At 37.7% G+C, this 27167-nt stretch overlaps 1 protein-coding gene across 1 annotated transcript in view; it reads right to left on the reverse strand.

The window, feature by feature from the left end:
• The window catches only part of LOC130879912 (phospholipid-transporting ATPase ABCA3-like), a 122611-nt gene that overhangs the window by 50466 nt on the left and 44978 nt on the right, over positions 1-27167 (reverse strand). The window contains exons 11-18 of the mRNA XM_057778736.1: positions 24396-24541; positions 20125-20260; positions 18336-18491; positions 17791-18001; positions 15897-16047; positions 6854-6952; positions 5283-5454; positions 1133-1430 (exon numbers count right to left, since the gene is read on the reverse strand). Of these exons, the coding sequence (XP_057634719.1) occupies positions 1133-1430; positions 5283-5454; positions 6854-6952; positions 15897-16047; positions 17791-18001; positions 18336-18491; positions 20125-20260; positions 24396-24541 (1369 nt within the window). The remainder of the gene's footprint in view (positions 1-1132; positions 1431-5282; positions 5455-6853; positions 6953-15896; positions 16048-17790; positions 18002-18335; positions 18492-20124; positions 20261-24395; positions 24542-27167) is intronic.

The following is a 27167-nucleotide window of genomic DNA, read 5'->3' on the forward strand; positions in this document are numbered from 1 at the left end:
GGGCAGAGTGGGACTTCACTATTCTCTTTTTTTAAAAAAATGTTTCTCCTTATTTGTTTAGTAACCTACGAAGACCAACTCTGTAAATATATATATTCCTATATCCTGTATAGTGTATAGTCACTGATTTCTGTTAGATTTAATAAATAATTCTTACAGTTATCTTTATGCCTGGCTCCTACTGGTCAACCCTGTGTCTTCTTTTTTATAGCTTCAAGGCCACTGGTGGCTTTTGTTGACTTTTATTGAGTCAGTGAGAGTGGTTAAAAGGGCTAACCCTCAGAGACCCCACAATTTTCTTTGAATAGTCATACTCTAGTTTGATATGTGCTTTTGGTTAATGCCCAGTGTTCTAAAATGTTTGACATAAAAATTTGCTTACTCAAAGTTCAAATTTGTCATGGACTAGGTCCAATTCTTGTTACATAGGAAAGATATTGAACAAGGTAGCTAAGCTCATTTTTAGCACTGCCAAAGATAACATAGAGAACACATGCAGTTATGGTTCTTCCCAAGGGTACATGTTGAAGTAATTACCTATATCATTTTCAGGAATTAGTTATGAAGCTATTGATTTATAGGATGACTAATATAAAAAAGGACAGCTTTCATACAGAGGAATCAGTAACTTATTCTGTGAGAGCTCTGGAAGAAAGCAGTAGTCTTTCAACCAGAATAAAACATCCAATGCTGCAGGATGGTGGTAGCACACGCCTTTAATCCTAGCACTGGGGAGGCAGAGGCAGGCAGCTCTCTGTGAGTTCAAGGCCAACCTGGTCTCCAAGAGCTAGTTCCATGTCAGGCACCAAAGCTACACAGAGAAACCCTGTTTCAAAAAAAAATTCAAAAAAACAAACAAAAAAATCGAACACTAAATTTCACAGCAGTACCATATTTTCATCTTTCTTATCCTTTTAAAGGGTGATGCAATTAGCAGAGACACATACAGAAAAAAAATCTCCATGAATAACTAACTTTTGTCGGTAGTTGTCTTGAAGTTTACCTTTGGCCTCTGATTTAGCTGCCTCTATGATACCAATGACTAGTAGAATGACAAAAAAAATGGGTAGCTAAATACCAGAGTTATATCCATTGCAAATGACAAGTAAGTCTTTATAGAGTAGAATCTTACCTCTTATTTTTCTTAAGTTTTGATTCTTTGACTGTAGAAAAATCTTAAGGTTCTTTTTGAGATTCAGAGCCAAATCAGAATCCCCTGAAATTGAGTAAGGAACAATGGTTCTACCATAGTGACTCAAATCCAATTCCCTTTCAGGTAAATCATTATCATCTAAGTACAGAGCTAATAAGAGATATGCAGTGACAACCATAATTACTATGATCTGTAGTAACATCAGCTTCCAGTTGCGCCACATGAAGAGTGCTCTTTTTATAAACATGGAACAAAACTGCTGGCGGTAAAGCAGAAACTATAAAGAGAAAGAAAAAATAATATTTTGATGATTAGAGATTTGCGGATACTCATGATGAAATCCATTCATCATGCTTTAAAAATTTATGATGCAAAAATATGTGCATAAGATATAACACAAATGAATTTTAGTTAACTACTGTAAAAACAAAGCAAAGAGTGTATTTATTCACTATTATAAGAGTATTAATACCTGGTTTCTCATTAGAGTAAAACTCTTAAGATCATTTTCTTTCATTCATGAAAAGAAGGGAAGTTCTAGACTCAAACTCTTACATATGCTAGGCAGGTACTTTATCACTGAGTTATACCCATAATCCCAATACTTTCTTTATTAGCATTTTAAGAGTTTTTGATTAAAAATGGAAAATGTGGGATTTCCCCTCTGTGTGCTGTGATTATTATTAATGAACAAAGAATTGCTTTAGACCTATAGCAGGGCAGAACTTAGGTAGGTGGGGAAAACTAAACTGAATGCTGAGAGAAGAAAGGTGGAGTCAAGAAGAAGCCATGTAGCTCCACCAGAGATGGATGCTGGAACTTTACCCAGTAAGTCACTGCCACGTGGCAATACACAAATGAATAGATATGAGTTAAATTAAGAGGTAAGACTTAGCAAATAAAAAGCTAGAGATAATGGGCCAAGCAGTGATTTAAATGATATGGTTTCTGTGTAATTATTTTGGGTCTGGGTGGCCGGGACGAACAAGCGGCCTCATCCAACAAATTGTCGTGCCAACGTGGGTAACTACATCTGCAGAAAAACCTGAGAAAGCTTAAAAAGGAATTCTAGACACAGAAGAACAGAATTTTGCTGGCAGTGTGTGCTGCAGTTCCTTTAAGAGAGGTCTTCCTGATTCAGCAATGGCAAAAGCCGCATAAGTTTAAAATGCAGGATTTCTGGGCTGTGCTGCCAATGCAAACTCTGACTCTTTCAGGAGGCTGATAATTTAAATGAGGTTTGTGAGCAGAGTCCTACAACTGCTTAATGGCTCGACATAGACTGGCTGCAAACTTGAAACTAAGGCAATGTGCACAGCTTGCAGAGGAGGTGAACAAACTTCCACCATGTTGGACAGTGTGGAGCAAGCAGGAAGTACTATATATAATCTAGTAATGCTCCAGCTTCCAAGTTTTCAAGAAGTGCTTAGCATTTTAAGAAGTGCTCCTGGAAAGTAAAGCATTAAAGATACACAATAGGGCAGATTCAGACATAAAAGACCTCTAAATGAGTCTAAATGAGTTCATAGGCTTGGGTGAGAAGAAAAAGAGTAAGGACAGTTATAAAAGTAAATAAATGGTTTTAAAAAATAAAGTCTTTAAAGAGACAGAGTGCAGAAAAAGTAATACAGTAAAAATAAATAAGCCATGTAAAAATGGAATATACACAAGAGTCTTAATTATGTATATTATTGTATTCTCTTTGAAATTTTTGTCTGTGAAGGAGCTAAGTAACCAACATATATACTTTAAAGGTATCTTGACTTCAGAATTTGAGCCTAAGGATATATTGCTTTGGAAAAGAGGTTCTTCTTTTGTTTCCACAGAGGATGAGAACCTGTGGATTCATTCCAGGCTAATGTGGTTTGATGGACCAAGAGCCCCTGAAAGGTCGCCTTGAGCACCCCTTAAAAATTACTTCACCCAATAAACAGCAAGAAGCAGTTTGGAGAAGAACTACGTCTATATTTCCAAATATTGTTTATAAATGTTTCTTTATATTTAAAGGGGGATATGCTATAGAGATTTGCATTGGTATGGATCTTGGTTTATTGATATAAATTTTAGGTCAATTTTATTATATGTATTTTTCTACTCTTGATTAAGGTGTTTGTGCATCTCATTTAAAAATGTAATGCATAATTAAGAAAAATAGGTTAAGAGATAATCATCTATAATAGTCAAGCTTGCAGTCATATTAGTTAGGTTTTCTAGCTGTACAGAGATATATTTCAGATGGATAGCTATTCTTCAAACCTCTGAAAGACTAATAGAATATGACATTTAAAGTGTTTTAAGAATTTAGGACTTTTCATGATAATGAGAACATCTGTTCCTGGTAGCAGCAATTACTTCAAAAGGAAGATGAGCATTGAAGAGGCTCCTTTTGGAGTTGGTTAGCCATTTGGGCAAGAAACTGCTCTTGCTTGTACTGCTAAATGAACTGGACATGGAGGACCTGAAGAGAAATGACTGCTGAACTTGCCTAAATGTGAGGCCATCCTTCGGGGATCCTGCTTCATAAAAGAGTCTGCCAGACATTCTGTAGGGCCAAGAAGAAAGTGACTGACAAACTGCCAATATAGGTAGATATGTCTTTAAAATTTCCTGCTTCATGGAAAAGTCTGATGGATACTATGGGCCTGTAGGCTGAAGACGGATGCCTCAGTGGTACATAAGAACTTTGGGTGATGTCCAGGCAGCGAGATGTCTCTGTCAAATCTAGAGTTTTAGAAGTTGTTTACAATGTACTTCATGTTTTCTTAGGTAATAATATATCCTTCTGGAATCTTTGATGGAGTTGAAGAATTTATAGTTATAGTTTTTCTTAGTTATGATAAAAGATAAAGTAGATACAAACATTGTAACTGTAATTCTTGTTTGATACCTGTTTTATCATATGTAATTTTACTATGTTAAAGTTAAAACCTTCCTTTTTATTTAAACAGAAAAGGGAAGGTGATTTGAGATTTCCCTGTAAGCTATGATTATCATTAATGAATAAAGAAGCTGATTTGGACCTATAGCAAGGCAGAACTTCGGTAGGTGGAGAAAACTAAACTGAATGCTGAGAGAAGGAAGGCGGAGTCAAAGAGAAGCCATGTAGCTCCATCAGAGATAGACACCAGAACTTTACCTGGTAAGCCACTACCACGTGGCAATACACAAATCAATAGAAATGGGTTAAATTAAGATGTAAGACTTAGCAAATAAAAAGCTAGAGATAATGGGTCAAGCAGTGATTTAAATAATATGGTTTCTGTGTGATTATTTCAGTTCTGGGTGGCCGGGATGGACAAGCGGACTCATCCAACATCGTTTTCTTTCATGGAGAGAAGGGCAGTTCTAGACTTAAACTCTTACACATGCTAGGCAAGTACTCTATCACTGAGTTATAATCATAATCCCAAGATTTTCTTTACTAACAGTTTAAGAGTTTTTGATTAGAAATGGAAAACTGGGCCAGGTATGGTGGTGCATGCCTTTAACTCCAGCACTTGTGAGGCAGAAGCAGATGAGCCTCTCTTAGATTGAGGCCAGTCTGGTTTACAGAGTGAGTGCCAGGCCATGTGAGTTACATAGTGAGATCCTATCTCAGAACAAACAAATAAAACACCACAAAAGTTGAAAATTTTTTGCCTTCCCCTAATGTAAAATCCTTTTTTTTTCATTTTGAACACCCTAACAAAATGATTTTATTTTGCCAGCAACACATACTGTAATACAGAGAGAAAATGCCCTCACTTTGAGCAACAACTATTTTCTGAATATGGCAGTTATAACTCCTTGGTATAGTGAAGGGAGAGTTTCTACTGAGAATTTTCACAAAGGGGTTCTGAGAAATAATAATGGGGGCAGCAGCCGGGATCTTTACCTAGAGCCTGCTTCTCACATATCAAGTCCCATGGACTAGTCCATTTCTAGCTGTATAAACTGGAAGCTTCTTCTAAATTTAGACTTTAAAAAGTGTGATATACCAAAGAAAAATGCTATCACTTTGACAGTGGAGGGGCATGGAAAACATTGATGAAAGGGAACGTGGTAGGAGCTAGAAAAAGGTAAGAAAAGAAGGAGATGATGTAATTATATTTTAAATAAGTATAAAAACAAAACAATATAACATGCTTACCCCAGTGTTAAATTTAATTGTATTAATTTCTCTCAAATAGGGAAAACTTTGACTGTTATAATTTCTGGGTATATTCACATTCTGCTGCTTATCTTGTCTCATCTTTTCATAAGTCAAGTAATAGGGTTTGATATCCTGAATATTCCTTTGGGGAGCTGCCATCTTATTGACCCTACACATATGTAGATACACAAAAAGAACACAAGATATTTCTCTTTATTCATAGCCTCAAATTACTTTTCTTCAAGAATATAAAACCAGCCTTTAAAACAATATAGACTAATGACATTACCCCTGGTTGCCTCCCAGAAATTGGAAGTAAGACCTTATAGGTAAAGACACCACACACTTTGGACACAGGAATTTCGAAAACTGAGCTGAAACTGACTCCTCCCAAGGACTAGCTCTCACAGTAATAGAAAGAGCTATCCAAGCTGTCAAGGGAGAAAAAAAATCAATAGTCCCACATATCTGTAAAAACCTACAAACCACATGATCAGCATGTTAACAATTTCCAGGGGTATAATAGTGGCACTTATATCTTGGGAGGCAACCAAAAACTGTCTGATTGGACTTAAATCCTGTTTAATAGGAGGCCATTCATGCCTGGTACTGAGAAACCTAGTCAACTACTTGAGGAGAACTCATTACAGCCACTTTCCCAACTACATTTGATATACCCCTCCTTACAACCATAGATAAGTGTAGCTCTCGGCCCTCATTAATGAAGGTTTTCCCCAGCAGCTGAAAACCATTACAGACATGTACAACTGGTTCAAAAGCAGGGAACAAACTGATTGTGGGATGCCCAATTTCAGCTGATACATCTACAACACAACTGCGACATCTACGGCTCAGGGAACAGAAAGAAGATCGGTGGAAAAATATAAGAGACAGAGGACCAGGATATCTGCTGTGAGATAGTATATTTTATATTTGACAGGAAACCTTGTATCCATGAAACCTCAACATATACAGCTGTCTAAACAAGTCCTGTGTAATGACTACACCAGTTGACATGTCTTTGTGGATTGAGGAAATTTCACAAAACCCCACTCTTAGATAAAGAATTACATTCAATCAATGGCTGAAAAGAGAGGGAGAATCAATCAGTCTTCACCACTGATGAGCTCGCTGATAGGTTATGCATTCCTGAGTGGTTATCTCTAGCATATATAAATATGAGAAACACTAAATGAACTCAATAGGACATACATACACACATACACACACATATGGAACAATTGAAGAAGAGGTTGTGAATTTAAGAGGGGACATGGGAAGAATTGGAGGAGAGAGAATATGAGCTGGAAATGGCATAAACACAGCATTCACTAATGAAATTCTGAAAAAAATTGTTAAAAAAAAAGAGATATGCATCAATGTCCAAGTTCAACATCTTTAAATATCAGCTAAATATACATGGAAGTATATTCCCATAAAACAGTATATTTGAAAACTTGGTAACAATTTTTTTTCAGCTGCAAAAGGGTGAGGTTTGTTTTTATATTAACATAGGAATTTAGGGGTAGAAAGTTTTTTTCTTTTTTAAACAGGTTGTTATAACTTACTTAAGGAAAACCTCTTCCATTGTAGTGATTGAAGCTCCAAAGTCGGCAATTCCCAGTGCTTCCTGTTTCTTTTCCAACTCAGTAAACAAAGCTTCAAATCTGTAAAGAAAGAAGGAAGAAGAAAGCTGGTGTTGGGTTTCCATTCATTATTTCTCAGTAAATAGAATAAAAATGTAATCACCTCAATTTTATTCATTTGTTATTTTTAATTATATATTATTTACTATAAATGTCTCCCTTTTTAAAATTCTTAGGACTGGGGATGGAGTGCAGTGGAAAAAGTACTTTCTTAGCATGAACAAGGCTCTGAGTCAAATTTCCAGCATTGCAAACAAAAGAAAATGCATCCTTTATTTGCTTAAAATCTTTTCTTACAATATATTTGATCGTATCTTCTCTCTTCAACTTCTCCTAGATCCTCCCTACCTGCCCACACATCCAACTTCACGGTTTTTCTTATATTTTTGGTGGTGAGCCTAGCCTTTAATGGCTGAGCCATTTCTCCAGCCCTCATGCTTTTTCTTAAGAAGAGTATATTAAAAAAACAAAACGAAACAAAAAGAGAACATTCTCCCCCTACACAAAAAACACCAAGCCAAGCAAGCAAGCAAGCAAGCAAGCAAGCAAGCAAGCAAGCAAGCAAGCAAGCAGACAAGCAGACAAGCAGACAAGCAGACAAGCAGACAAGCAAACAAATACCATACAAAAACATGGAGTGTGCTCTAACCTGTAGTTGACACACTCAATGTGACTTCATTGTAGAAAACTTATTTTCCTTCTCCCAGCAATTATCAATTGCAAATAGTTTCTTAGTTAGGAGTGAGATTTTTGTACCCATTTTATGTGCAGTGATTTTGTCTGGCTTAAACTTGGGCAGGTCTTAAGCATGCTGCCAGTCTGTTTGAGTTCATATGTAAGTCAGTTCTGTTGTGTCTAGAAGACACTGTTTCCTTGCAGTTACCCATCACTTCTGAGTCTTATCATATTTCTGAAATCTCCTCTGCTGAATAGTTCTCTAAACCTTGAGGGGAAGGCTTCGATGAAGACATCTCATTAGGGCTGAGTGCTCCAAAGTCTCTCACTCTCTGAACTGTCCAGTTGTGGCTCTGGGTTATTTACTATCTACTGCGAAACTTTTTGATGCAGGCTGAGTGAGGCACTGAGCTATTGGTATAGAAATATATAAACTGGGAGCCTTTTTATTACTATGTTCATTTACCAGAATAATGGTTACTATGCTTTCCCTTAGGGCCCATGACCTATCTAGCTACATGTTTCTGGCCACTTTAGCAGTGTCAGGTATGGGTTCCAGCCAATGAAATGGTTCTTAAATCCAATAAAAATGTGGTTACCCCCCTAACACTTGTGCCACTATTGCATCAGTGGGTATATCTTGTAGTCAGGTTGATGTTATATCTTTTAGGACTTATAACTTGGTGAAGCCTCTAGTTGGGCACCAACTTGATTCCTCTATTTATGTTCAATGACATAAATGGTGTCTTCAACAATAGGATTTTCCATCTAGTTTTGGACAGTAACAAATAGCATTATCAAAATCCTGCAGTACTTGGGGGACAGGGCTATGGGAGCCCTCTGGCCAATGGCTCAATAAGATATGACCCATTTCTGCTAGTGGTATTTTTTTACTTGTAGCATAAAATGTCTAGCTAGAGCACTGTCTCCCCAGTCATATGGTAACTCCATTTAAATTTCTTTAATATGTATATATTTTATGTTTTATGGTAGATGGTTTCCATAGAGATTTTCTAAAGACCTCCTTTACTATTATTAGTTTCCCTTCCCTATAATCCCCCTTTATCCTGTTCTCCCATGCCTTTCTCCTTTTAATTCTACTCTATTTCCCCCTTTATCCCTTTGCAATTCTATATTCTATTTTCACTTCCTTGAGAGATTCCCCTCCTCTCCTCTGGTCCCTTACTAGCTACTTAGCCTCTGTGGGTATTCTAAATGAAACATACATATCTTAAAAGCTAACATCCACATAGAAGAGCAAACATGTAATGTTTGTCTTTCTGGGTCTTGAGTTATGTCCCTCAGGATGATGTTTCTAGCTCCACCCATTTACATACAACTCTCATAATTTTATTTTCTTAACGGCTGAATAATTCCACTGTATAAATGTACCACATTTTCACTACTCTTTCATTAGCTGATGGACTAATATATGCTATTTCTAATTTCTGGCTGTTATGAATAGAGCAGCAATAAACATAGATGAGCAAATATCTCTGCAGTAAGTCCTTTGGGTATATGCCCAGGAATAGTATAGCTAGATCTTGTGGTAGACCTATTTTCAGATTTTTGAGGATCCTCCACATTGATTTGCATAGTGACTATAGTCATTTTCACTCACACCAGCAATGGATAGGTGCTCTCCTTTCCCCTCAATCTTGCTAGCATATGCTGTCATTTGACCTACTCACCTTGGTCTTTCTGACTGTGGTAAGATGAAAATGTTTTAATTTACGTTTCCCAATGGCTAAGAATTTTGAACATTTCTAAAGCATTTCTCAGCCATTTGTGTTTCATCTTTACAGAACTCTTTTTAGTTCTATATTCCATTTTCAAAATTGAGTTGTTTTCATAATTAGGAGTTTTTTCTCTGTATAGACTAGTGACTGGTAACTATGTTTTTGCCATTCTGTAAGCTTCCTCTATGCTTGAATGACAGTATCCTTTGCTGTACAGATTTTTTTTTTACCTTTGTGAGGTTCCATTTATTGTTATTCTTAATTACTATACTAAAGGGATCCTAATCAGAAATTCCTCTCCTGTGTTGATGAATTAAAATGTATTCTGTATTTTGTCTTCTGTCAGATTCAGAATATCTTGTTTGAGTTTTGTGCAGGGATGGATATGGATTCATTTGAGTTCTTCTACATGCATCTATCCAGTTCTACAAGCATCATTTGTTGAAGATGCTGTCTTTTCTCCAGTGTGTATTTCTGGCTTCTTTGTCAAAAATCAAATGTCCACAGGTTTGAGGGGTTATGCTAAGATATTCAGTTCTATTAGACTAAATCTATCTGTTTTAATGCCAATGGCATGATATTATAGATTATTATACCTCTATAGTACAACTTAAAATTTGGAGTGTTGGTACTTCCAGCAGTTCTTTCACTATTCAATATTGTGTTAGCTACTCTGAGATTTTGCATTTCCATATGAAGTTTAAGATTATTATTTTTTTGACTAAAGAGTGTGGACCAAGAGATGAGTGTTGTGTGGAGGGGGCTGCTTGTTTATCCCTGCTGTGCGGCTGGTTTAGCTCCGAAATAACTATACAGAAACTGTATTCATTAAAACACTGCTTGGCCCATTAGCTCTAGTTTCTCATTGGCTAATTCTTACATCTTAATTTAACCCATTTCTATTAATCTATGTATTGCCATGTGACTGTGGCTTACTGGCAAGATTCTAACCCAAGTCCATCTCAGGTGGGAGGATCCATGTCTCCTCCCACTCTGCCCTTCTTCCCAGCATTCAGTTCTATCTTCTCCACATACCTAAGTTCTACCCTATCAACTAGATCAAGGAAGTTTCTTTATTAACCAATGAAAGCGACACACAAGCAGAAGGAACTCCTAGACCAGATGAGTGACCAGCTCTGCAGCTGGACAGTCCAGTCTCTAGGCTTTAGGCCCCAGGGCAAAACCCTGGGCCCCTCTCCCATCTGCCTCAGCTTTATTAGCTGCCCAGTAGGCAAGTCACTTGCAGCCAGGCTACTCCAAGACCCCCACATATGGATTGGGCTCTGTAATCTACAAGTCCAACTCTGGCCCCAAATCCACCCATGGCTGGAGACCTCAGCAGCTCCATAAGACATAGACAGCAACTGCAATGTTTGATTCAAGAGAGGATCCCTGAGACACAGACACCAACTGCAAGGATTGGACCAAGAGGCAAAAACACTGCCAGCATCAGTTGGAGGAAGAGATGGGTAGGTGCCAATGCAAAAATACATTCAGCAACCTAAAAAGCAACATGGTAACACCAGAACCCAGGAGACATACAACAAGAAGATCTGAACATTCTAACCCAAAAGAAGCAGAAGAAAATGACCTTCAATGTAACTTTATGAAGATGATAGAGACCCTTAAAGAGGAAATGAAAAATTCCCTTAAAGAAATGGAGGAAAAGACAAACAAAAAATTGGAAGAAATCAATAAATCTCTTAAAGAAAGTCAAGAAAACTATGAAAAAAACCAAATAGGTGAAGCAAACAGTTCAAAACTTGAAAACTGAAATAGAGGTAATGAAGATAACACAAACCAAGGGATTCTGGGAATGGAAAATCTGGGTAAATGAACAAGAACTTCAGATGCAAGCATAACCAACAGAATACAAGAGATGGAAGAGAGAATTTCAGGTATTAAAGATATAATTGAAAAAATAGATTTAATGATCAAAGCAAGTGTTAAATCCAACAAATTCTTAACACAAAACATCCAGGAAATCTGGGATATCATGAGAAGACCAAACCTAAAAATAATAGGGGTAGAAGAAGGAAAAGAATTACAGCTCACAGGCATAGAAAATATATTCAATAAAACCATGCAAGAAAACTTTCCCAACTTAAAGAAGGATATGCCTATGAAAGTACAAGAAGCTTACAGAACACCAAATAAACTGAACCAAAAAAATCCCCTCACCATATAATAAACAAAATATAAAACATACAGAATAAAGAAAGAATACTAAGAGCTACAAAGGAAAAAGATCAATAGCATTTAAAGGCAGAATTGCACCTGATTTCTCAATGGAAATTCTGAAAGCAAGAAGGTCCTGGACAGATGTGTTGCAGACACTAAGAGACTATGGGTACAAGCCCAGACTACTATACACAGCAAAGCTTTCAATCACCATCAATAGGGAAAAGAAGATATTCCATGACGAAACTAGATTTAAACAATACCTATCCACACACCCAGCCTTATAGAAAGTACTAGAAGGAAAACTCCAACCCAAGGAAGTTAGCTGCACCCATGAAAATACAGACAACAGATAACCTCACACCAGCAAATCCCAAAGAAGGGAAACACACAAATACTACCACAAAAAAACTCAACCCAAACCAAACCTAACTGAACCCAAAACAGGAATTAACAATCATTGGTCATTAATATCTTTTAACATCAATGGACCCAATTCACCTATAAAAAGACACAGGCTATCTCCTTTTGCTGTATGTGAGAAACAAATCTCGACTTCAAAGACAGAAATTACCTCAGAGTAAAGGGTTGGGAAAAGGTTTTCCAATCAACAGGACCTACGAAACAAGTGGGTATGGCTATCCTAATATCTAACAAAATAGACTTCAAACAAAAATCAACCAAAAGAGATGGAGAAGGACAATTTATATTCACCATAGGAAAAATCCATCAAGATGAAATGTCAATCCTGAATATCTGTGCCCCGAAATACAAGAGCACCCACATATGTAAAAGAAACATTACTAAAGCTGAAATCACACATCAGTCCGGAGATTCAACACCCCATTCTCTTCAATGGACGGTCAAGCAGAAAGAAACTTAACAGAAAAATAAGAGAACTAACAGATGTCATGACACAAATGAACTTAATAGACACATATAGAATATTCAATTCAAACACAAAAGAATATACCTTCTTCTCAGCACCTCATGGAACCTTTTCTAAAATTGACCATATATTTGGTAACAAAGCAAACCTCAATAGATACAGAAAAATTGCAATAACCCCCTGTATCTTATCGGATCATCATGGTTTAAAGTTAGAATTCCACAACAATATTAATTGAAGAAAGTCTACAAACTCATGGAAATTGAACAGTGCTCAATTGAATCACTTCTTAAACAAAAAAGAAATAAAGAAATTAAAGACTTCCTAGAATTCAAAGAAAATGAATGCACAACACATCCAAACCTATGGGACACTATAAAAGCAGTGCTAAGAGGAAATTTCATAACACTAAGTTCCTACATAAAGAAAGTTGAGAAATCTCACACTAGGGACTTAATAGTACACCTGAAAGTTCTAGAACAAAATGAAGCAGACTCACCAGGAGGAGTGGATGGCAGGAAATAATCAAATTGGGGGCTGAAATAAGAAAATAGAAACAAAGAAAACAATACAAAGAATCAATGAAACAAAGAGTTGGTTCGTTGAGAAAACCAACAAGATAGACAAACCCTTATCCAAACTAATCAAAAGGCAGAGCGGGAACATCCAAATTAACAACATCAGAAATGAAAAGGGGAATATAACAACAGACAATGAGGAGATCCAGAGAATCATTAGGTCATACTCTGAAAACTTTTACATCACAAAATTGGAAAATTTAAAAGGAATGGACAATTTTATGGATAGGTACCACATACCAAAGTTAAATCAAGACCAGACGAACAATTTAAATAGACCTATAACCCCTAAGGAAATAAAAAGCAGTCATCAACTTCAGAAGTACCCATAATCTTTCACTGTCCCAACACCATTTTAAAGTTGAGACTCAAAGAAATCTCTGTAACCTCTTATGTACTCACAGTATACAATTGCACAGTATATAAATTACCATTCCAAATGGCAGGAATAGGAACATAGGGAAGAAATACTGGACCAAAGCAAGGCTGAAACCCAGGAGGGAAAACTCCAAATCCTGGCATTCCATCTCTGATGTCAAAGGGCTTAGATGGCTCTTTCCTCCCAGCTTTGCTGAGTATGGTAACACTTCTCTCTCAGGCTAGCTCCATCCCCTGTCTACAGTTCTCTTGGCAGAGATGCCCCTTCTGTCTTAGTTAGAGTTTCCATTGCTGTAAAGAGTCACAGTGATCACGGCAACTCTTATAAAGGAAAACATTTAACTGGGGTGGCTCACTTACAGTTTCAGAGGTTCAGTTCATTATCATCATGGCAAGGAATGTGGTAGTGTGCAGACTTGATGCTGGAGAAGTAGATGAGAGTACATCTTGCAGGCAACAGGAAAATGGACTCTGACATTGGGCGATATCCCGAGCACAGGAAACCTCAAAGCCCACCCCCATAGTGACCACACTTCCTCCAACAAGACCACACCTACTCCTACAAGGCCACACTTGCTAATAGTGGCACTCCCTGAGAGATTATAGGGGCCGATTACATTAAAAATACCACACCATGATTCTGGCATCTTCAACATATTAGGTTGTTCAATGTAATCCATGAATCACTTTTACAGTTTCATACAACGGCCTCTTTAGGCATCATGCAAGGACTTTCCTCCCACATGCATGGCCTCAGTCGTTTTCCTTAACCATGGAGGAAGGTTCTACAATTTCTTGACTCCTGTATTCCACATGACTTTAAAGCCAGAACCACATGGCCAAAACTGCACAATTATGTTGCCTATTAGGGATAGAACTTGGTCCTTCTTTGAGTTATATTTGCATAAGCTTTGATTTGTTGTTGCTTTTTAGTAACGTATAATTCCTTAGGCATTTTTACAACTTGCAGGATTAGGTAGTTGTGGTCTTACTTTGAGGGTACCACTCCATTCTATTTTTCCTCATCTCTTTCAGTATGAACCAAGGTTTCAACATTAAATTTTCTTGTAACATTTTTCTCCTCAAACAGCACATTTTGTATTTTTCTTTGCCCTGCTTTCTCTTTTTCATTGTAGATCTATCTGTACAAGGGCGATAACTAATAACCACACAATAGAGTCAGTATTAGGCTGTCTTGAATCTCCTCTGCCAATGAATTAGTTACAAACATTTCAATTTTGTTTTAGCAGATTCCCAGGACAAGGGTAGAAAGAAGCCACATTCCTTACAAAAAATGTAAGAATGTTTCTAACTCAGTTGCAATTATTGTTCCCTTTTGAAACTTTTTCAGCTGGGCCTCCCTAGTCCACACTGCTCTCAGCACTACTGTGTTCCAATCTCCTACTAGATGGCCCATTATGCCCCACTTAGAGTGCTAACTGCTTCTCTGGTTCACAGTACTAAAATTCCTCAAAAAACAAAAGAAAACAACAAAACAAGCCCCCCAAAACCAACCCCCCCCCAAAAAAAAACCCAGAATGATGAGGCCATGCAACAGCAACAGCCTACGCCTGGGCACCAACTTCTGCATTAGCTGCTTTTCTGTTGCTGTGAAGAGATACCAGGATCAAAGCCAACTTCAGAATAAAGAGTTTATTGGGGACTTGCTTATAGTTCATCATGGCAGGGACCATGGCAGTGGTATGTGGGCATGGTGTTGGAATAGCTGAGCGCTTACATTTGAGCCACAAGCAGGAGGCAGAGAAGGGGGGAGGGAGGGAGAAAGTGATGTTTGAGAGTGGTGTCTGCTTTTGAAACCTTAAAGCTCACTCCCAGTGATGCACCTCTTCCAAGAAGGCCACACCTCCTAATCCTTTCCAAATAGTTCCACAAACTGGAGACTAAGTATTCAAATACATGAGCCTATGAGGCCCAGTATTAACCACAGATGGATTTCTAGGTGACAATAACTTTTGACAAGAACACAAATCTAGTACAGTCCCTGAAGATGAATAACAAACACCCTTAGTGTCCATTTCTCTTAGCTGGGATGATAATCACAATGAAATATCTTGGTGAATACCTTCAATAACTTATCTGGCTAGTATCTGAGGGCAAACAGATGTGTTATAGCTTCTCTAAGAGTAGCCATTCAATCTGTATTTTACTCTTTACCATCTTAATATTTCTCTGGGTTCCATTTCTATGCATCTGTTTGTACAATGGAAATGTAGTGTTGTTACTATCCATTACTAATATTAGAAAGCTATGACCACTAGGTAGGAAAACTTGAAATAAAGTATCAAATGAGCCTTGAGTGAACTTGAAATTATAAGGTAATCCTGTTTAGTAACAGAAATATTGAGCTGTGAGCTTCCTAATTCTACTTGACAAATAGTAGCAATAAATAGAGAAACTTGGTTTACTACAGATGCCATTACTCACTAAAGTTACTAAGCCCAGGAAATGAAGATATGTTTCTGGTAACCCCACAACCAACCACCTAGAATTATTGAGGTCCATACCTTGATACATACTTTTTGGGTAGGATAAATGATAACTCACTTCCTAAATCATTATCCAACACAGCATCTGGAACATAATGCTGAATCATTGCAAAGATATTATAAACATCACAATATGGTTCCTTCTCCATGACTATGCGATATCCAGCGCCTGAAATAAACCATTTAGATGAACAATTGAAGACGTTTTCTACTTATTTTTTAATACTTATAAGACTATTTTTTTTCTCTTTATGCTTCAGGTTATCTGCTCTTCTAAGGAAAAAGATAAAATATGCCATAGACATTTAGCTCTGAAAATGTGGAAGCTGCTACAGATGCTTTCAAATGGCACTCGAAGGGATTGACTAAATAGCAGCTACCTCTAGAATTTCGGTATAGTCCTTAGTGAACCATAATGATTTAGTGTATATAACCAAACAAAGCTGACATACAAAGTGAAGCCCCCTGTTATTGGAATACTTATTTTGTAATATAAATCTTAATAACTATCGTTTCCTGTTAGTTGTACATTGTGTCTCAGATACTCATCTAGACCCCAAGGATTCAGCAGTGAACACTACAAATACAAATGTATCTACAGCAAGACATTTTAACCTGTAAGGTGATCATAAACTTTGACAAATAAAATTAGCATCTAAACTGACAAGAGAAAATATTTTTTAAGAATGTATTTTGGGTTGCAGGCAGCTGGAGAGATAGTTCAGGATCACTTTGTTCTCTCTCAGAGGACCCAGGGTTTTTTCTTAGCACCTACATAGTAGTTCACAACCTCCCATAATGAACTCCAGGGGACCCAATACCCTGACTTTTGTGGGTACTGGGCACACATGTGGTGCAAATACACATGTGCAGGCAAATACACCCTTACACATAAAAGAAAATAATCTAATAAAAATATATATGGGAATATGATTAAAATACAATATAAGAAATTCTCAAGGTCTATAGAGTAGGTTATTGATTTGAATCTAATATATAAAGGACAGAGCAGGGTAACAAGTACAAGGATCAGCAACTGAACTGAGTGAACTCGAATCCTGAATAAATTTATGTTAATTAGCCTTTAATTATTTCTACTTACATTGCTATTGCTATACTTTAATCTCAGAATTCTTCTACCACGTTTTACATTTATAGCCTCTAATTAAAAATCCCGCTATAATTTTAACCCACAATAATTCACTGTTTAAAATACTAATTTATCACTTATCACAGATATAGTTAATTATCAAATAATTGTTTCATTTCACTTATATAATCTAATTTTATGCGTTTGAGTATTTTGTCTGCGTGTGTCTTTGTACCAAATAAATGCAATGAATTTCTTGGCACTGGAGTTAGATGATTATGAGCTGTCATACGGGTAATGAGAATTGAACCCAGATCCTCTGCAAGAGCATCAAGTGTTCTTAAGCACTGAGCCACTTCTCTAGCCCCCACTTATATGATTCATTTATTCTGTATTACATTGTTACTACCAATACTAAATTTCAGATTTATTCATTATGGTGAGGATTTGATACTGGTATGGAAACATAGAAACTTAAGTCAGGGATATCTGGTTCCTCCTCTTCTCAAGGAATGAATCAGTCAGTCATTTCAGTCATCCAAATAACCCTCTGGATGCAGAACTGCATGCCAGAGACAAAGAAGACTGTCAGTAAGTACAAAATGGAACAGCAACTTTGTTTCAGATTGCAAAGAGCCATGATCAAAATACATATGAAAATCTCAGAGAACTAAAAAAAATTTAAATTATAATAATTGAGATCAATTCTGCAGAATAGAAGAAGGTAATTAAGTTTTGGGTGTACAACCAAAATACAATGAAAATAATGTTAGAATATTATTATAGTATTACTAGCTTAAGAATGATCAAATGTAGTGAGACCGTATATTTGTTTCAGGAAGACTGAAGAACCACAGCAGTGCAAGGTCCCCCTGACCATAATAGCAATGCGGTCACCCAGGATGTCAGCTTCATCCATGTAGTGGGTGGTTAATAAAATGGTCCGATGGCGTTTATGATGCTGAAGGAAATCCCAGGTAGCCCTTCTTGACATTGGGTCCATGCCAGATGATGGTTCATCAAGTATCACTACCTAAAAAGCCAGAAGAACAATTTTATGATCACTGATAATACTAAGCACCTCATGGGCTTATTTGCTGTGTGAAGGGATAATGCTGGAGCTAAGGTACAAAATGACAACTATAATAGATGTGAGCCTAAGAAAATTGTAACACTCCAAAGCATTGTATCAGCTATGATAGCTAAGCAAATGATTCGCCTCTGTCTACACTGTTGTGTTTCCTTTCGGATTCAAAACAACAGGTTTCGAGAGAACTGAGTTTTCCGTGCAGCTGACAGAAACTCATACAGAGGCCCTGCTTCACCTCCCACTCTGTGTTTGCGTTGCTCCCCTTTCTTTTTGATACCTTGGAGCTCCCTAAAAGCGCTATAATGATGGAGAGCTTGCGTCTCACTCCTCCACTCACTGAGCCAGATAATGAGTGGTAATTATCTTTCAGGTTAAACACAGACAGCATACGCTCAATATCCCTACAGTATCCGTCCTTAGCTTTTCCTCTGACCTGGAAAAAGAAGCCAGGGTTTATATCAGTTTTACCATCACAAAGTCAAGGGTCATCAGACATTATACAGACATGAAAGTGTATTGCAGGTGTATCCCTAGGAACACTTCACATCAGCTTTATTTGCATCAATTAAAAATGCCTCTTTCCTCACATCTAGAGGACAGCTGCTAAAACAAAAATTGTCAGGGAGCATAGATAGAAGTCGGTGGCAGAATATGTACAGAGCTGTGAATTTAATCACCACAACTGTGTTTTCTTTTATATAGAATTTATCTGTAGCTCATTAACAAAGAGATGACAGAAAGCACATTTGTGATGAGCTCCAGATGCTGTGGAAATGCATGCACTTCTTTATAGCCCACTGACCTTTCTAAACAGAAAACTGTAAAAAGTGAAGTTAACATGGAGAACCCTAGAATCTGGAGTATCACTGAGCCAATGGTGATTTACCACTTTCCTGTGCGCCCTTTAGCATGAAATCCAATCAATCTAACCTTGCAAGTAAGCTCCCTGGTCCAGACTGAGAGTAAAGAGAAACCTTACGGTTTTATTTGAATGGAAAGGAAAACAGCCAGCCAGAGAACCAAATGTTTTTCTGTTTCTTTTGTACACTAGTAATGGTATTCCCCTGGTGGGGACAGTGGCAGGAATAAATAAGAAAACAAGTCTGAGCCAGGCGGTGGTGGCGCACACCTTTAATCCCAGCACTCGGGAGGCAGAGGCAGGCGGATCTCTGTGAGTTCGAGGCCAGGCTGGTCTACAAAGGGAGTTCCAGGACAGGCTCCAAAGCTACAGAGAAACCCTGTCTCAAAAAACCAAAAAACCAAAAAACAAAAAAAAAAAAACAAACAAAAAAAAAAAACAAGTCTGCAAGAGCCAAACTCTGAGGAAAAGAAAACCTTTCCATAGCTCCATGTACTGTGGCACCAGAGGGAAGGTTCATACCTTCCTCTTTGTTGGCAGGCTGAATGTAGCAGCACAGTCATGGAAGTTGATAATTTCTGGTTGAACAAGTGAGAAAAGCATCTGGGAAAGCAGAAGGACAGAGAGAAGACAGAAACAGAAAAATGATGTTGTACAAAGTTGCGTGCTCATTGCAACATTTGCATACTTGAATCTAATCCTAACTGATGAATAGCAAACACTGAAAACTGTGTTCACACCTCTTGCTAGTGTAAGATGGAACAACAGATACAATATACATGGGAGAGATTGAAATAATAAAACAACTCTGAGTACTGACATAATTGTAGCTATTTAAGAAAGGCCCTTGCTGAGCTAGGCCTTTGCTGAGCCAGGAGTTGGGCAATCAGTCCCAGACCTTTGGTAAACTACACTGTCAGGAAACTTGGATCAAGTATTGCAGGACAATATGCTGAAGCCTGGCCAGAAGTCCTCTAGAATGGAAGGGAGAAACTTTGGATTAGAGTTAGGTTTATATTTAATTTGATTTCTGCATTGTTCAATGTATGTCTGTATCAACATCAGGCAATACATTAGGTATAATTTTAATGTTTTTTCCACAATAGTCAAATAAATTTAATTTAAAAAGTTAAAATTAACAGATCTGTATATCAAAGAAGAAAGTCAAATTTACTAAGTAATTTTATAAGACATACTTCTGACTCACCGTCCAATAGAAAAAAAGGTGTTCTGATAGTGTCAAGTCATCAAACAACAGGTCATGTTGAGGGCAGAAGCTCAAGTCTTTTCTAATTTCAATCATGTTATCTGAAATATTATATCCATTAATATAGGCCTCTCCTCTGGTAGCAGGGAAATGACCTAGAATTATATAGGAGACATGGAATAGGCTAAGTTTTCATGTGATATAAGTGATACAATTGCAAGCTCATACAGACGTGTGGAGTATTAAGAAAATTAGTATTGTTGCCTACAGAGAAGTAAAGAGAAATACCAGAAATTGCCTTTAGGCAGAATTAGTCCTTTTAAGTTTTATTTCTTTTTTTGTTTACATGCTTTTTATAATAGATATAGATTTATTGGTGTTTATTATGAAAACATTCAGATTAGTTGCTATACATCATTGTAATCAGATAGTTACTGCATCTGTGCGATACTAGGTACAAATATTACAGCTCTCACGGGAAAGGCTTCCCCAGTGTAAGTGCTATAGTTTCACAGAAGGAAAAAGTTTCTACCAATGGAAGCATTGCAGCTTTGGGGGTCAGGAACCAAGGAATACCACAAACCACACCACACAACAAATCTCACACAAGAGGTAAGAAGTACCAAAGAACTGAACAGGAGGAGGCAGGCTTTACATAGGGTTTCTTTAGGGGTAGAGCTTTCCAGAGTAGTCTAGGATTGGTGGGGCCTTGTGGCCTGATCTTGGGCTTTGTTTCTTTTGGGTAGAGCTTGGCTAGCTGTGATGTGAGGGTTTGAAAATGGCTGTTACGGTCATTAGAGTAGTCTGGGGCTGGGTTGGAGCCTGGGAACTCATATTCCTTGAGGGGCTGCATCTTGCCCTGAGAGCAGTCTGGGGATGAGGCCTAGCCACTTGCTCCATGAGGGGCTTATACTAGATACTGGGTAGATGTTATGAAAAGCAAATACTGGGAAAATATGATGATTATCCTCAAGAAATTTAAGTATTTTAAATACATCATGTTTATGTTCTGCTGTTGGTAATTAATTCTATGTTAAAAAATTCACATATTATCTATCATATGTGAATAACCAACTATAAAGCTGTTGCACCATGACTCACTTATCTTTTTAAAAATACATATTCCCAAAACACATTTCACTCTTGCTAGGTTCTTTCCCAGTAGAAGCTCCCTTTCAAAAGTATTCAAATGCAGATTGGCAAGTTGACATCTAGGGCAGAAGAGGGCAGCCTGCTGGCAGCCACCACAGCCTTCCCTACCTTTGGATACAGTAGCTGAAAACTGTATTTCTAAGCTTATTGACATATCTACCAATCCAGGAGGCTCACTTCTGACTGCATACCTTAGTTACCTGGAGGCTAGTGAGAACAGAGAGGGTAGTCTGGGCTACCATGCTCATCAAGGGGTAACTAAAAAGTGTTGTTTATGAATATCATCATATATTTATAGGGAACATAGAGATTGGCAATAGTAAAAGATGCCATGTTCCCCAAAATAATTAAATATTAGGGAATTACTTATAAGGAGGTAGGCTTGTCATTTTGCTCTGTGTTTTGTGTTTGTATCTCATTTCCTTCATTATTGCCTTAATTTTTGCTTAGGTGACTTCCTAGTGATTTTCTCATTTAACTTTTACAGTTATGGTAAAAATTAGTATTTACATTCATTTTCATTTGGCTGTACTGATACCGCCTTAACTTTGACAATGCAGTGCTTTAACTGTAAACTATCCTCCACAGGATGCTGTTGCTGTTTAGGAGAGTCCTGATAAAGGGAGGAAGTCACTGGGAGTAGGCCTTGATGTTTTATAGACTGGCCTCACTATCTGCTTCCTGAGTAGAGATGCAAAGTGGCCTGCCAGCTTCTGCTTCTGCACCATGCCTTCCCTGCCTGGTGCCATCCATGTCTTCCTCACCATGATGGCCTGTATCCTCCTGGACCTGTGAGGCAAACAAACACCTCCTCCCATAACATACGCTCATCATGGTATTTTCCACGGAATGAAGAACAAACAAGGATAAAAGTTAACCTAAAATTGTTCTTATATTTCTATACCCCTTTCCTTTATGTTGCCATCACAAATTGCATTTTTATCATATGTGCCCCAATAGCAGAGTAACAATTTTTGTGCATTTGTCTTTCTAATAATATAGCAAACTAGAACTATAATCATACTTGGTATCTTATTTGTATATACAGTTGTTTTAACTGAGCATCTTTTCCATTGGAGATTTAAGTGACTCTCTAGTTTACTTTCATTATTACATGAAGGAGTCCTGGCATTTTCTGTAATACTACTAAATACTATAGTAATAAACTCCTTCAGTCTCTATTTTCTGCTTATGCCTAATTTTCTTTTTTTCCTTTATTTTTTTTTTAACTTTTGAAGAACAATCTTGTTAGGTATAAAATTTTGATTAAAAATCTCTTCCCTCCCCTACTTTAAATACTTCATTGTGCTACCTGATATATTATATTGTTTGTGATAAAAAATCAGTCTCTGTCAATCATGATCCTTCCATCTGTTTCTAATGAAAGACCCCCCGAGTGGGGAGACTCTCACTCAAGTCTTGGGATAACACAACCCCCCAGGAACTCATGAGAGACTATCCTTGCTGCAATCACATAAGGTTTATTGACAGAACAGGAACCAGCTAGCTGGGGTTGAAACTCATTTCCCACGTAGGGGTAGAGGAGTTCGACCCTGAGTAGCTGGGAGAGGGGGTATTTAGGGGAAGAAACCATAACCCAAAGGGGGTAGGGAGGGCGTCATTGGAAAATTCCGAAAATACCAGTGATAATCACAAGGGGGTAACTCCCTGTTTCTCAAGACTATTCTCAAGATTATAATCTAACTTTATGGTCAGCTCGTTCCTGGAACAGTCACTGAACTGGCTAACCTAGATTTTTGGTTCTTCTTTCCCTGCTAGATTTTTGGCTCTATTCTTTCTGCTAGAGGGGTCTGAATTTATCCGGGTCTTTCAATAAGTAAAAAACCATTCTAGATTTTTCTCTTAATAATTGGTTTACTTAGCAATACCAAAGTTTATACATGTTATTGCATGAAACAGGATTTCTCTCTGGTTTAGGCTTGAGCATTTTATTGTATGAATGTGAATCTACTACACTTCTTTTCTTACCAGTTCTCTGTTGACAAAGATCTGCAACTCAGAGCAAATACTGCTAGAAACTTGATTGTGAAAGGAGCTCTTAAGATTTTCTTCTCAATATTCCTGGACATGTATCCAAGAAAGGATCATATTATAATTTCAGTTTTTAGTTTTATTGATGTGTACTTGATAAAGAATTACATGCACTTAAAGTATGCATGTTGATGGGTTTAAAATATGCATATAGTATTTATTTAGTATGCTAAGCACATCATATTCATACCTCCAGTATTTGCTTTTAGGGAATAACACCTAATATGATATTGAACGTTTTACCACGTTTAGAGTGGTTTATAAAATATTGTTAACAGTAGGTAATATACTGTACAGAAAGTCATTGTCTAACACACAGTGGAAGAGGCATCAATTCTTTGGTGAACTCAGAAAGACGTAGACTTAAGTCTTGCTCTGTTTTCTCTGTCTCAAGTGGAGGAAAAGCACTGGTCTTGTGCATTTATTTTCCCAACTTGCAAAGCAGGGTCAACTGTAGGAAGATGCCGGACCCCCCCCCCCCCCCCCCCCCGTGCATGCACGCTCTTGGATGTCCTAGTTTCTGGGTTTTATTGTTCTGTTAGCACTCAGCACGAGTGAGCTAGAAATTAGTCCTTCAACTGGAACTTTGGAATAAGACTCTCCTCTCCTTGGTTTTCCAGCCTTGTTATGTCAGAAGAGTGAACGCTACGGGGAAACACCTGCCCTGTATCTTGTGTTCCCTGCTGTTCAGCTACCCAGGCTCTATCTCTCTCGGCACCTGTGCAGAGATGAAATAGAATTCTGGCCCTTGGAAAGCAAATTCAAGTCCATGAGACATAGCAGAAGGTGCATTCTTTCCTCTCTCCTCTCTAAGGGAGAAAACTTCTAATGAAAAAAACCTCTAGGCTGTGAGCTAAACTATCTTGAGGAAAGGACTGACAGGAACACAGTACATTTTCTCTTCCCCTGGACTGGTACAACCTTTTTCATTCTTTTGTTTTTACAGAGTGGCATTTCTTTGAAGAGCATTTTGCTCCAAAAAGCATGACTATTTTGTCATGTCTGGAGAGATCAGTGGCCAGGCCTCAAGAGTAAAACTCCTTGTTTTTCAGTCTTAGGAAGGTAACTTTGCCCGGAAGGGAGATGAATACAAACCTGTGAGAACAGACAAGGTTGTGGACTTTCCTGCCCCGTTGTGTCCCAGAAGAACAGTGACCTGCCCCTCATACACGTTCAATGACAGGTTGTTTACTGCAGGTTTGTTTTTAAATTCCTGTGGGATGAAAGAGTAATCTGTTATCTGCCATTTAAAAAGACAAACATTTATACCCTCTGTATCATCAAACTCATGCTACCAATCACGGATGACACTGCTGTCAGCTCCAAAAGATCCCACAAACTCTAAAAGGCATTCCAGACATCCCAAACAGAGGAGGATTTCTGGCAGTCAGACAAAAAAAACAAACAAACAAACAAAAAAAAGCTATCCTCACTAATTAGTGAACCAGGTTCCCCTCTACAGAAGGGACAAAGCTCTCTGTGGAGCTTATTAGCATACCAAAGAGTCTGCTATCCTCTTGACCCTTTCCGCCCCCTAACTATCTCCAGACACCAGTTCTCCTTAGAACCCTGCTATTTCTCTGGCTCCCACGCTCTGCTCTGTCCCTGCTTCTCTCCAGGTTCAGTCTGCTAGCCACATTCACTCTGCTTTTTCTCTCCCAGGTGCCTCTGGCTGTTCTCTCTCTATTATCTACTCCACAGAGAAGTTATGTCATCAGTTTATATAGTCACTATTGTCCTCTAGGTTGGGCATTACTTTGTATCTCTAAATATCTACCAGAAAAATATTTTCTCTGTTTCTCAAAATTGGCATGTCTAAGACATTGAAATATTAACATATATTTCAGTAAATTAAAAAATCAACATCATCCTTTGAAAATATATTCAACTCTTCCTTCTAACTCAGTGACTGTCCTCATTACTTCAATATGCAAACCAAAAGGGAAACTTGAATATAATCTCACACCTTAACATAAGTCACATATAAATCCCTACTTTACTGAAGCCTTCACAAAACATGATGAGACAAAAGATTTGGGCAAACAAAATACAGATATGATCAACATTATGATAAAAATAAAGAGACTAAAATGGTATATGTGATAGTGATGAAATATCTTAATATAGGCCAGGTTGCCCTAACTCCTGACCTCCTCCCCTTGAAAAAGTTTTTTTACAAGACCAATAGGATCCTCCACCCTTCTGAGAAAGAGTCCTGAGAGGTTAAAAAAAAATTGGTTCCTTTAGAAGAATGGCCTTGTGTGATATTTTATCAGATCAAAGCTTACAAGTATGCATCAGGTATGAAGTGACTGCAGCCTCCAGATTTTAAAACCCCTGCTGTGGGATAATGCATTTGTAAACTGTAAAGGTTAGTCCCTCATAGTAGTTTAATAAAACAATGATTGACCAGTAGCCAGGTAGGAAGTATAGATGGGGCAACTAGACTAAGAGAATTCTGGGAAGAGGAAAGGCAGAGTGTGATGCAGGAAAGCCAGATGCAGAGGAAGCAAGATGAGAATGCCTCACAGAAAAAAAGGTACCAAGCCACATGGCTAAACAAAAACAAGAATCATGGGTTAATTTAAATTGTAAAAGTTAGTTAATAGTATGGGTTAATTTAAGTTGTAAGAGCTAGTTAATTATAATCCTGAGTTAAAAGGCCAAACAGTTTATAATTAATATAGGCCTTTGTGTGTTTCTTTGGGACTGAATGGCTGTGGGATCAGGCAGAATAAGAAACTTACATCCATAAATGACACCCAAATGTTTGGCAAGAATTTCCACATAAAGTCTGAGAAAGGTTTTTTTTTTTTTTTTAAAGAAAAGGATTCTAGACAGACAACAGAGACAAGTGTAGCTTCTCAGGGATGTTTCTAGTAGGTTCCTCTGGTGGCAAGCAGAGGAGCAGCTCCTTTAAGAGAAGCTTCCTGACTCAGCATTAGCAGCAAAATCCTTGCAGCTCTTTTAAGAGGCTCTGCCACCAAACACTTAGGTGGTGTTCATGAGAAGTTAGTTGCATGCTTCTTGATGATGGCATGAACCTAGAAACTCCATAGAGTTGTGGCAATAAATCTGGTTCGTGCCAGTATCTCCACCATGAAGCTAGACTCTCTGGAAGCTAAGGAATGGGGCAGAGCCAGCTGCCAGTGCCACAACTTTAATTCTAGCCATGCTGTTTATTAATCCTAGCAATGCTGATTAACAGATTAAAGACTCATGTGCTCAGTAAAAGATAGATACATACAGTAAAGACAGTAAACTCTAAATGGTTTATAGTGTGTTTAAAAATAGACATAGGCTTGGAAGAGAAAAGAAAAAGGACAGAAAAAGTCCTTTAAAAAAGAAATAGAGTAGCTGGGAGTGGTGGTGCCTGCCTTTAATCCCAGCACTTGGGCGGCAGAGGCAGGTGGATCTCTGTGAGTTCAAGGCCAGCCTGGTCTAAAGAGTGAGTTCCAGGATAGGCTCTGAAGCTACAGAGAAAATCTGTCTCGAAAAACTAGAAATTAAAAATAAAAATAAAAGAAATAGAGTAAGGAAAAAAAACAAAGGTGGAAAATACACAGAGAATCTGGACACTGTGTGTTATTGTGTTGTCTATGAATTGTTTGACTGCAGAGAAAGGAGCAACAGCTGTTAAAAGATATTTGATTATAAATCCAGCTGGATTAATCCAACCTATATATTTAGAAAATGTCTTGAATTCAAAATTTAAGTAAAAATATGTCACTCTGGAGAAAAGATTTTGCTTTTGTTTCCACAGGAAATGAAAGTATGCAGATTCATTCTGGGTTAAGGAAAATAAGGATTGATGGAGGAAGACCCCCTGAAAAAAAATC

Source organism: Chionomys nivalis, chromosome 8 (assembly GCF_950005125.1).
Source record: "Chionomys nivalis chromosome 8, mChiNiv1.1, whole genome shotgun sequence".
In the NCBI taxonomy this organism is placed as follows: domain Eukaryota; kingdom Metazoa; phylum Chordata; class Mammalia; order Rodentia; family Cricetidae; genus Chionomys; species Chionomys nivalis.